General features: G+C 34.6%; 1 protein-coding gene across 1 annotated transcript in view; it reads left to right on the top strand.

Moving 5' to 3' along the window:
- LOC129235099 (uncharacterized) overlaps positions 1–13,227 on the top strand; it is a 42,010-nt gene that overhangs the window by 11,958 nt on the left and 16,825 nt on the right. Inside the window, 5 exon segments of the mRNA XM_054868784.1 lie at positions 1,563–1,694; positions 8,403–8,801; positions 9,313–9,452; positions 10,366–10,441; positions 10,443–10,548. Coding sequence (XP_054724759.1) covers positions 1,563–1,694; positions 8,403–8,801; positions 9,313–9,452; positions 10,366–10,441; positions 10,443–10,548 — 853 coding nt within the window.

Below are 13,227 nucleotides of genomic sequence, written 5' to 3'. Positions count from 1 at the left end.
TTTTTAGAAGCTTTTTTTTTTTTTTGAAAATATGGGAAAAAAAGAAAAAAAGTTTTTCGATCTACCATCAAAAAGTTTCACTTTCTTCTCAGTAGATGGCACCATAGTTTCTAGTCATCCACCAATGACACGGGGGGATAAGAATTTCAAATAGTACGTACTCCATAACTCCATTTTTATTTGCAAGCTGCAAAAATGCGATTTTTCAAAATATCCGAATTTTTCTGAAATAAATCTTTGGTTTTTTTTTCGAACAGCGGGCACAATATTCAACACGTGTGTATTGAAGGAATGGATTTTTTTCAGATGTATGCTTATGAATTTTAACATTTACTTACTTGTTTACTCAAAAACTTTCCACATGTTCATGTCCCGCGAAGCACGTGCTTCACCAAAAATTTCATGCAGTGTTTGAGTTTTCAATCCTTTTGCATCTTGTAAATATGTAAATTATTTTGAGAGTTGAAAGTTATTTCAACATATACTACCTTATATCTACTTATTTTCTTTTTTATTTTCACATTTTTAAAATACTTGATTTTAGTTTTATTTACTTCTTGTAATCACTTTTTTTTTTGGCGAACACTTCTAAATTTCAACCGAATTCACTCATATTTTTTCAATTTTTCACTTGCAGTGGTTTATATTTTTATAGCTGCTAAAAATTAGCTTATATCTCATAAAAATCCCCATTTCATTTTAAGTTTCATATTTTGAGTGTACTAGAATAATTTTGAAAGAAAATATGTTATTGGTCAGTCATAGTGTCATCTATTTACCTGTAGTGATATCTCCTGATTTTTCTTTCTATGGAGGTTGGCAAGTATTATTATTGAAACTTGAAAAGTATTTTGAGATTTTCCCAAGCAGTTGGCATTGGCAGATATACTTTGGATGTAGAAGAATAAAAGAGAAAGTAGTTGTAGGCACAATATAGATAAAGCTATTTGAAAATATTCAGAACTAATACTTGAGCAGAAATTCGATTGTTACCTCTATAAATGAAATTAGACCTCTTCTGTGCAAGTCCATCTGCATGCTGTTTTGATCTTGAGAGCAGCAAAGAAAGTACAAAATATGCTATGCACTATTTAAAAAAATGTTTTATGCATGACATCGTTTTAAATTTACTTATTTGCATTGTCTAGAGCTGCAAATCCTGTTTCCACATCTTCAAAAGAATTAGGAAATGTAAAATATAATAAACATTTATCCTAAAATATCAAATAAAACTCCCACTAAAAATTAAAACAGCTGTTGCTCTAAAGGTAAGTATTTAATATTTAAAAAAGAACATTTAAAGAGAAGTATTTTCATGGAGAGCATCTGATGTTGACTCCTTGCTTCCTTACATTTTGAAAGAAAACAGGCAAATTCTTCTGTGGAACTTAGTGAGAGTCTAACAGAAAGCCCTCCTAATGCAGTGCTACAACTTGGTAGTATTGTCAAGCATTTTGCTATTTTAGTGAAGTGTGTGTTAACTAATGTTGGTTCTTCCTTTGAAGAGACTGATGTGTTATCTTTTGCTTTTTCAATGTCTTTATATTGTTTTTTCTTTTTAGGAGACTTCTGAACCACCATCACAAAAAGAAGCAGTCCTTTCATCGTTAAATAATACTTCTGAAAGTCAGGTGCTCTCCACAGACGACTCAAGTGCTCGTCCAGACACTGATAACACGATATCAGATGGAGATGTAAGTAATAGTCCACCATCTTACATCTTGTTTACTTACATATATATTTATACACATATGATTTTTATATATGAAACCAGTGATGAATGCTTATTTCTGTGGCCAAACTATCTCTTGTTGGTGTATGTGAGAATACAGTCGACTCCCGCTATAACGCGATTTTTTCACCAGTAAAGAATTTTAGGCCTGACGCGAATTCCTGACCTGCAACGCGAAAATTTTCTCAGTGGGGAATCGTGGTGTGTAAGTATTGGCTTTGTAATTTGCTACTATATATACAGTGGAGCATCAAAAACCCGCACAAATTGGGAGAAGTGGTTGTGTGGATTTTTGATTTTGCGGATTTCAGGTCACTAAGGAAATAGGTGGGAGTTGTACCTTTAAATTGGAAAAATAAAAACAACAAGGAATAAAAATATAATAGTTACAGTTATTTACATTATTTAATACTAGCAAAAATACCTGGCGTTGCCTGGGTCAGTAATAATTGTGAGAAACAATCGCTACTTTCTTTTGTTTTCTGTTTTAACTGAAAGAACTCAAAACACACCGCTTTGACGTCATTAAAAATTGAGCTTTATCCTTACCCATAAAAGTAAAACAGCAATAAGTATAAAGAACGAACGAGTATTCATTTAGAAACGGAAGCGCAAAGTAAAGCATATAAAAATTTGAAGAATTTCCAAAATAAATCTAACAAAAACAAATATCACTAAAAAAAACTGTGCGCTTTATTTACTTAAATAGTACACAAAAAAAAAAAAAAAGCTCTCTACTATGTTTACTTAAGTGTGCAAAAAGTGAGTTTCCAAATGTTTAAATGACTTTAGACTCATGTTTGCTCCGGAGAAGCCTTGATTCAAAATTTACATTATGATTACTTTTAATATTGCTGTTGTTAGGCAACGAATTTTCGAAACAATGGGTTTAATCTTTAATCATTTGATGTGGAAATTACATGACATTCACAGTTTTCGATGACGCCGTTTTTAAACTAAGATTCTTAGCAATAAATTATAGCCTAAGTTGTTCCCTGATAATATAGCTATCAATGGTGAAAAAATGGTTAAAATCCGTCCAGTAGTTTTGAAGTTTACCCCGGACATCCGGACAGAGATTAGCCCTTTATGTATAAAGATGTACAAGTTTACAAATCATTAGCTATTTACATTTTGAAAACATTTCAGAAATTGTAGCTTGTTTCATATTTTTTGATAGTTTAAGCTTAAGTCTTTTTTGTAAGCTGTACAGCATTAGGAGTTCTTGCTCCGACACAATATCTTGTTGTTTTAAAAATTCCACGTAGTGTTCTCCTAGCTGCACACCCTCCGAGATTAGAATTTTTTTAGATTCTGCCTCTCCTTCATCCTCATCATTTAAAAAATTAAGTTTTGGGGAAAATCGAAGCGGATTTTGGATGTTGGTGGATTTCAGAGTGGCGGATTTTTGATGCTCCACTGTATATATTTTTTTCGTGACCTTCATCACTTTCGCATCCCTGAGCGCGGAAGTTCTCACACCGTACTAGTCTGAACATTGCTTATACAAATAACTACTCCTTATTTCTCTTTATTTTTTTTCATTCTAAATGAGAAAGTTGATGAAATATAATGACACCTAAGAGCGCTGTTTCATCTAAAGTTGGTGAAGATAGCAAGAAAAAGAGAAAGTTTTTTACAAATAAAGGAAAGCTAAAGCTTCCTGAAAAGCTGAATCTCGACTAAAAAATGCGTGGAAGGTAGGAGGACAATTAGGTATGAGTGAATCTTCTATATTCCATACATACAATTAAAAGTCAGGGAAAGGAAACCTGTAAACGTTTACCGAGTAATATCTTAGTAAAATGCAAAAATTTTTGAAAATAGAAGCTGCTCTTGTATTGTGAATTAAAGAAACCAGGACGAGAGGTGTTGCCATAGATGGAAATGTTATAAAATAATTGGTGAAGCAACTGTTTAAATATACGAGGGCGAGTCAAATGAAAGTGAGCCAATGCGAATATATGACAAAAGGAGTACTTTATTTAAAAGTAATCACCATGGGCATTTAAACATTTGTCCCATTGACTAACGAGTCGCGTGATTCCATTCTCATAAAACTCCTTGGGTTGCTGCTTCAAAAATTCTGAAACTGACTCCTTCACGGCATCGTCCGACACGAATCTGGTTCCCTTTAGGTGTTTTTTCAATTGCCCGAAAATGTGAAAGTCGCAAGGCGACAGGTCGGGGCTGTAGGGCGGATGATGCAGCGTTTCCCACTTGAACTTCGCCAGTTTTGTCTTAACCACATCAGCGACGTGGGGACGGGCATTGTCATGCAGCAAGATGACCCCATTCGTCAATCTTCCGGGTCGTTTGTTCTTGATAGAGACACGCAGGCGATCCAGCGTTTCGCAATATCGGGCACTATTGATAGTCTCTCTAGGTTTAGCAAATTCGATCAGTAATGGCCCCTGACGATCGAAAAAAAAAGTCAACAGCACCTTACCTGCGGAGATGACGGCCTTTGCTTTCTTTGGGGGTGGCGAATTCAAATGTTTCCACTGTAAGCTCTGCCGGCGTGTTTCAGGCTCGTAGTGGTGGCACCATGATTCGTCCCCTGTCACAATTGCAGTCAAGAAGTCGTTACCCTCATTGTGATACCGGATCAGATGAGTCAAGGCAGCGCCGAACCTCCCTGTCTTCTGGCGGTCGTTCAAAATCTTGGGCATCCATTCAGCACACAAGAGCCGATAACCGAGATGGTCATGAATTATGGTGTGAACCGAACCGTGACTGATGTTCACATGCTCTGCCAGTTCATCGATGCTTGTCCTCCGTTCTTGTCTAATCAGCTCATCAACCTGTGCAATTGTGTTGGGGGTGATTGCACGGTGGCTTTGGCCCGGTCTTGGATCGTCTTTGCAACTTTCACGTCCTTCTTTGAACCGTTTGCACCAACGCTTCACAGTGGCCAATGAAATGCAATGTTCACCGTACACGGCAGCCATACGGCGACTAATTTCGTGTTGGGAAACACCTTCAGCAGTCAAAAACCTGACCACACCACGCTGTTCATCTCTTGGAGCGTCCATTATGTCACGAACCGATTTCAACCCGGATTATGGGAACATTAAAGAACTATTATCCTCACACTTACGTATCACTTTTGTAAATGAGGGTTGCCTGTGTGCTGCGCGCATGCGTCGCGGTTGATGGACTGAGCCATTATTGCGCAGGGTAGGTTGGCTCACTTTCATTTGACTCGGTAGAATAACAGTTTGATCACGCAGCATAAATCATTATCATCTTCACTTTTTTTAAGTTTCAAATATCATTACTGGATCTATTGTACAGTACTACTACAGTGCATTTGTTTTTCTTGCTGTATACTGTACATACCGTATACTGGTTTATTTTATGTATTTCTTCCCCATTGATCATTGATTTTGTGCATCGTAGCAGCATTAATGTTGAATAAAGTTTTTTTTTTAATAATAGTAACCATTAAATATAAGTAACCATTCAGTTCTTTATGTAACAATATTAACAAAAATATTTCTGGGAACATGAATTGTTTTGCTGATGATGTCAAAAGTTATGTGGACTGTAGATAATGAAGAACAAGCAAAGCAGCTGCAAGAGGATGTAGATCATATTACGGAGTGGGCTGATAAATGGGGTATGGCTGTTAATGTTGGGAAATGTCAAGTGCTACATTTAGGGCATGGAAATAAGTGTACAAGTTATTATTTGCAAGGTTCAGTCATTAGTCAGGCAGACAAAGTTACTGATCTGGGGGTCTTAATAAGTCAGGATTTAAAGTTTAGCCAACAGTGCAGCATTGCTAGTAGCAAGGCCAATAAGATGCTTGGGTTTATCAATAGATCTATTTCAAACAAATCTAAAGAAGTTCTTCTGCCCTTATATAGAAGTTTGGTAAGACCTCATTTGGAGTATGCTGTTCAGTTTTGGTCTCCTTATCTTAAGAAAGACACTAATGTATTGGAAAGGGTTCAAAGGCGAGCTACAAGGCTAATAAATGGACTTTCTCACTTAGACTATGATTCCAGGCTTAGAAGGTTAAAAATGTAGTCTTGAGCAAAGAAGAGACCGAGGGGACATGATTCAGTTGTTTAAATTTATTAAAATGAAAGATGTTACGGGGCTGAAGTTTAGCACTGAAAACAGGACAAGGGGTCATTGTTTTAAACTATTTAAATATCAGGCTAACATGGATATTAGGAAAAATTATTATTATAGCAGGGTAGTGGAACCTTGGAACAAGTTCACCGGAAGATATGGTAATGAGCAAGGGAGTAGATAGTTTTAAGAGGGCCATTGATCTTCACTGGTTATTGTAAATTAACTAGGACCAGTCTAGCTGGGCCCAGAGCCTGTTGCTGGTCGTCATATTTGTATTTGTAAGAAACAGTAATGTATAGTTAAGAAATGATTTTTAACAGTTCAGGGGAGGTTTACAAGCGTCTAAAATGATTGGGTACGTTTATAAAAGATTTTACACATACCCTTTTCCACAACGCGAAATTTCAACTTACGGGAGGGGTCTTGGTACGCATCCCTCTCGTAAGTCGGGACTTGACTGTATACTGTAAAAAAAAGAAATTGCTGGCGATTGCCATAGATGTCTTAAGTGTACATTTTAATGTCATGACACCCATTCTAAATATTAGTCATTAATTTAGTTTGGATTTGTCTAGTTCAAAAATGAATTCAATTGACAAAATCAGGCCCGTGTCCAGACTCTCATAAAGGGAGGGGTTTAATCTTACCAGTAGGGGGGGGGAGAATTCAACCCCCTTACAGCTTTTAGTTTTACGACAAATTGCGATCCCAGTATGGCGTTTATTCACATGTAAGGACTGCTGTATTCTTGAAGAATACCTCTAGCTGTAAAAGTTACCAAAATATTCCTTCGTTTCACAGATTCGCTTTAATCAAACTTTGCTTGCTTCTTTTTAATTAAATCTGTTTACTATGTAGTATATTGCAATGAGTATTAAAAACTCTTCACAAATTCTTTTATAATGTAGAATGTATATCAGGTTGTTATGTTCTGAAATAATGCTTAATAAACTAAACAAGAAAGAGCTCTTTGCAGATGCAAATTACATAGCCAAGCACAATCACTAATGCATCTTCATAGATGTAACACATGCCAAATTCACCATAAGCTCCTTACAATAAGCAATATTCTTTCTTTGCATTGGTAGATCATTCAGCGGTTCGTTCCGAACTATTACATCAGTTTGTAAGGCTTTAGCAGTTGTAAATCGCAAAAAACTTCAGAGAGAAAATTAAAATAAAATAAAAACGCTGAACGCAAACTTTCTCATTAAGGTAAATTTAAGTCAAATATACATTTTCTTCATTTTGCTTATTTTTTCCTCAAGGGAGGGGTTTAACCCCTAAAACCCTCCCCTTGGACACGGTGCTGGACAAAATGGTCTATTGTTACCATACATTTTAAGCTTACTTTTATGTGAGTTACCAGTGAAGTGATATAGCGAGGAATTTTTCACGAGGAGAGAGAAAGACAATGGGAAAGAAAGGACAAGATCCAGTTTGTAAGTTAAATAAAATGGAGGAAGTTGTTAGGCAAAATTTCTGCACAGACAGCAAAATCAGAAGTTCTTGTTTTGACCTTTACAAATCCCAAGCTAATCTTGAAATTAAGAAAAAATGCTATTTCAATAGGGTTGTATGCACTTGGACTAGTTTGCCGGAAGCAGCTGTCACTTGCAATGGGGTGGGTAGCTTTAAAAGGGCTCTTAATCATCATTGAAGATTGATGAATTGACCAGAATGAGCCTAGCTGGGCCCAGAGCATGTTGCTGATCGTCACTTTAGTACAGTCAAACCTTGATATCTCGAACCTCCTTATCTCGAAACCCTTGATGTCTCGAAACAAAAATTTTCCCCAGCATTTTCTATAAAAACTCCTATGTATTTTCCATAGTTATCTCGCAATTTATTTTTCAAAACCTTTGATATGTCGAAATTTTTTGCACAGAAGCAAGTTTCAATTGTCGTTTTGCTTCGGCAATTTTTGTAGTAAAACCAGTTCCAGGGACAATTGCTTAACGTTTTTCATCCCTTTTCTTGGAAATTTTGTGAATAGAGAATTGGGGCAAGATAATAGGGGAGTGTTGGCATGAAGGGGGTGCAGTGTTTTCCCCAGAATTTAGAATCTTTGTGCATTTTTCTCGAACATGTTGTCCACTTTGAGGAAAGGGGTTCGATTTTTCGTCTGTCAGTTTTCAAGTGAAAATGGAAAATGCGTTCCTCGTTTTCTTCATTCAGCTTTTTTAACTCCTACAAAATGGCTGCTGAGAGCTTTTTGAATGCGACGTTACTGGTTGAAGATAAAATTAGAATTTTTAAACTTTTAGGTGAAAAAAACCAAGTTGAAATTTTTGTACATTTCAGAATCTCATCCTGTTAAACTTTCGACAATTAGAAAATTTCAAATCTAGTGAAATATTGAAGACTACTTTATTGGTCGTAATTCAATGTGGTCCAGTAGTTCATATATAAATGCATATAGCGTACGTGTGTGTGAATGTGAGAGTTAGTAGTGTAATTTTTTGAAAACCTTGTTAACTCGAAACCTCGATATCTCAAAATTTTTTCCCGTCCCGAGAGATTCGAGATATCAAGGTTGTACTGTATTTGTATCCCATAAGTAGTGCTCCATTTCTTCCCGTAGGTAAACAACTCGGATGAAGACGATGACGAGGATTGCCAAGATGATGGCACCGATTCCAGTCAAGCAGTCCCGCCAAAGAGGGTGAAGATCTTCGAAGGCGGTTTCAAGTCTAACGAGGACTACACGTATGTGCGGGGGAGGGGGAGGGGCAAGTATGTGTGTGAGGAGTGTGGCATCCGCTGCAAGAAGCCCAGCATGCTAAAAAAGCACATCAGGACTCATACTGATTTGCGACCATACAAGTGCAAGCACTGCTCCTTCGCTTTCAAGACCAAGGGGAATCTCACCAAGCATATGAAATCAAAAGCTCACCACAAGAAATGTACAGAGCTCGGCATTGTCCCCGTTCCTACCACTACTGACGATTCACAGATTGATGAAGAAGCGTTAGCTAAACAGGTGAGATCTTACGCTGTCTTGCAGTTGGGGCAAACCTAACCTGGCAGCGTTGTGAAGGTTACGCAGACCTTAATCACTGCATTAGGACTTTGCCAAGTTAGGTTTACCCTAATTATTTGGTTGTCGACTTCTCAGGAAGGTGTGGACTCTGCACATCTGCATCCTTTGAGCAACATTTTATGTGTCATTCTGTGGAAAAGTTAAACGAATCTGTTCTTTCTTGTTCTGAGTAATTTTTAAGCAAAAAACCTTACAGAACTATTTGCAAATAATTGGAAGTTTACTGCATATCCACCATGTTTTGGAATTGTTACTTCCACTCTGTGATCCATTTTAATTAGAAGACTCTTCTATAAAAGAAGTGCAGCAAAAGTCTTGCATATTCATTCCATGAAAATCTCAACTTTTAACTATATATATTGTCTTTTATCTTTATATGGTTTATATTATTATTATTATTTTCTTCATTTGTTATATATATATATTATATGTATATATTTTTTTTGTAAAGGAACGGATTGAGAAGAAAAAACCACAATTTTCTGATGGTGAAGATGCTGATGATGATGACGACGATGATGATTCTGATGAAAGTGATGATGAATGTGAAAGTGATACTAGTAGTATGATTATATCAAATCAGAAGTCCAGGTATTACTATATTCCAAATATTGCATGAGAGTAACTTCTGTAATGTAATAAATAACTTTTTATAGTACAAAACAAGGCCCTCCTCTCTCCTTTTTATGTAGGTTCAAAACTAGCTGTCATTAGTTGTATTTTGCACTGAAATTTTCAGTTTGTCAAAATAATCATATTTTTATATTCAGTCATAATTTTTGAATCTTTACTTACATTAAAAGTTTTAGAGTTTAACAACTGTATTTCAAATCTAACTTTATATATTACATTTCTATGCATATTATTTTTGTTGGTAAGATTCAAAGCTGCCTTTTCAAATAAATTTCCTACTTTTTAAAAACAATCACAGACTTTGGAGTTGCTTGCTATTTTCTTTTCTGTATTTCTCTCTTAAAGTCTGTCTTTTAATTTGTCTAGTTTTAACACTCATACTACTATAATTTGTTGAACTTCTGATCGTTATTCTGGTGAACTTACTTATAGACAAAGTACTTGAAACAACAGTTAAGCTAATAACTTTCTTTTATTTTATTGGGCAGAGCGCTAATGAAAATTCACCCCTGAGTGGAACTGATATTTTGAAATACAGTCAACAGGGGTTTCTTTGTTGTATATAGGATGAATTTGCCCACTTTTCAAATGTTAGTTTGCATCCTTTCTGAAGCTTGACAACAAACCTAAGGGTTAAACCTTTCATTCAGTGCAGTTCTTCATCTATTTAAACAAAAAAAAAAGTTATCAAGCTTGATTCAAAAAAAAAAAAAAAAAAACCAGCAGCAATCTGTGACAGGCTGTAATGATAACAAAATGTTTATAAGTAAGATTAAAAGCTTCAAGCTCAAAATTGAAATGTAAATGAAATGTTTGAGAGACAACTTCCCCCTTTTTCTAGATATAAATTCATTTTTCTCTCTTGCCCTAGAATGCTGACAAACGGTCACAGCAAAAAATCTGAATCCCACGAGAAGCCGTGTGCCGACAGCTTCGACGACAGCACCCCGAGGCAACGACTCTGTCTCACAACACTCTGTGGAGCAAGAGGCTGCAAGAAGTTTACTTCATTTGTCGGCAATCGGAGAACCTAGTCAGTGGTCCAATAGCACAGGTACATTTTCTTTGTAATCTTTCTTTCAACACTGTGATTTTAATTTAAAAATAATTGCCTCTTTTTCTGTCTTTCACATGAAGAAATATGTTTCATTAGGGAAAAGATAGGAAGTAAATATCAATGCAGGAATTGTATTTCAATTTTTATGTTGGGTCAACACGTACTTAAGTGTATCATTCATAATATTTTATTCTAGGCTCATTTTTTAGCTCTCTCTTACGAGGTTATTTTCAGTTAATTAACAATGTAAATATTGTATCAGCGGTGAAAGTTTTCAGCCCTTTGACAGGTTGCGGTTTTCAAAAGAAAAATTTTGAACCGGTGTGAGATGGAACAAAATATAAGTTCAAAAGTAATAAATAATCTGACTGCATTAAATATGGCGAAAATTCAGATAGTTGAGTATTTTTATTCAGTATATATGATTATGATAGAGAAACACTATTCATTATTTAACGATAAAAAATAAATTATTCTTGGCAAAAGTGAGACAATTAGTTATAATTTTATTTCTTAAGAAATCATTACAGATGATTAGTGTGCTCACTACTTACGTTTTCTATTTTGGAACACTTTTTGTCGAAAATGGGTGTTTAATTTTTAATTATAAAGCTCTATATTCAATCCTCTTTTTTCTTGAAAATTAAATTTGTTACATGCCCATTTTTTAGAAATTTTCTGTCCTGAGACTTTTTGCAACTTTCATCCCTCTATTGTGTAGAAGGCAGACCTATCATTTCAAATTATTTCGAGGGGCGTACAAGGGTATCAATGTATCAAGGGGGGGGGGGGGGGGGGGGCTCAATGTATGTTCTTTCGAAAACCAACAAATAACACTCTCATTTATATCTAAATCAGGGTTGGGTTTTGGACTGTCCGAAACTGGTTTAGGACAGGACAGGTGGTTTTAACTGTCCAAAAGTGTCCGAAGCTGTCTTAAACTGTCCAAAAGTATGCTAAAGCTAAAGGGGCGTAATCTAATCAATTGATATTTACTGCAATATTCTAAATGCATAAATATAGATATTAATGAGGTTTAATTAATGAGTATTTGATAATATTTTTCTCCAGTTCATTAAAAAAATATTTTACTTAAAAAAATTGCCAATAACTCTGTTATATAAAAACTTCCTTATGTAACAGTTGGTAAAGTTATGAAAGGAAATTCACAACACTACCAAGACAACTAATTTCAGTTTCATTTATAACTCAAAGAAATGTTATTAAATGTGTAATATTTAGGTCCAAAAAAAAAAAAGTCTTAATATTTTTAATGGCTTTTATAAACAAGTTTTACATGATGTTTGAATGAAAATTAATTTTTAAAATCACAGATTAAAAACAAGAAATTGATGATTAAACACAAAAAAAACAAAAAAAATTTCAAAACTTGTGCTATTCTTTTTTTTTGTTCATATACAGTGCAGAACCTTTTATCCCTGAACCAAAAAAACCGGGAAACCAGAAAACCGGCAACCTTTTGCCAATTTTCTCGCCATTTTTAAAAAATGCGCATTTTGGGCAATTTTTGAAAAACTAAGCATTTTTTTTGAAATACCTAAAAGAAAAGGAGCAGTTTCTTAATAAATACCATATTACTCATCTATAATTCGGGAAAATGTTTACAAAAACGAACTTCAGAGGGTTATCCTTAACGCGGGGCAAACATTTCCGGAATATTTTCTTGCATTAAAAAGTACACTCGTAAGTCTGAAATTTTCGTGTTTTATTCCAACTGAATACTAAAGAAATGAATATTGTCACATTCTAATGCAATATTTTATTGAATAGTCTTTAATTAAAGCCATTTTGAGCGTAAGTGACGTCTGAAAAGCGCGGGAAACACCGAAAACCACATTTGCAAATTTTTTCGATAGTTGATGGTGGAATCTAGAAATCGTTAAACGCAAGACTCATAAATCAAATTTCTATTGATATGAACTTAATTTCAAAAGCAATAGTTATCAATAACTACCGTAATCGCAAATATCAAACCTTTACAAGAAATAAAAAAAACGAAAACAAAGAAGCGCCTTCAAGAAAACAAATTCTTTCATACACTATAGTAGAAAAATCGCACATTTATGTTCAAAAACTTGTTGCTTGCCCTTCATTTTCTTTTGTTTTAAAAAATGGAAGAATTGTTTTTTTCCCCTTTTCAAAATGAATGTGAGGGTCACAGGTCTAATGGATAACTTTCAATAATAAGCATTTCTGAACTGTTTTCTTCTTATTTTAATATGTATTACTATTTATTATAGTAATTTAAGTTTCATAAACAAACGGCCAATAGCACTTTTTAGCGATCCAGAAAACCGGGAAATTCAGATATCCGGTACAGCGATGGTCCCGAACTTCCCGGATAATTGGTTCTCTACTGTATTTAAATAATATATTTTGTAACTACACAAAAAAATGTAATTTATTGCATTTAAGTCAATTATTGCACTATATTTTGAACACTTTCTTTTTGCACACATGCATAAATGTCGAAAAATTTGGTTTATGAAAAAAAAAAGGAAAACTCATGCATACAAAAAGGAAATTTTTAATGAAGAAATTAATTTCCACATAACTAGATTAAAAGCTGTTTACAAATAATATTTATACTTGAATGTCAACATTAAATAAATATATTAGTCAAAAAAAAAAGGAAGAAAAAACTAATTTTGACAC

The sequence above is a fragment of the Uloborus diversus genome, chromosome 2 (assembly GCF_026930045.1).
Source record: "Uloborus diversus isolate 005 chromosome 2, Udiv.v.3.1, whole genome shotgun sequence".
NCBI lineage: Eukaryota > Metazoa > Arthropoda > Arachnida > Araneae > Uloboridae > Uloborus > Uloborus diversus.
Note: the sequence above shows the minus strand (reverse complement) of the source record. Positions and strands in the feature narration are given on the sequence as shown.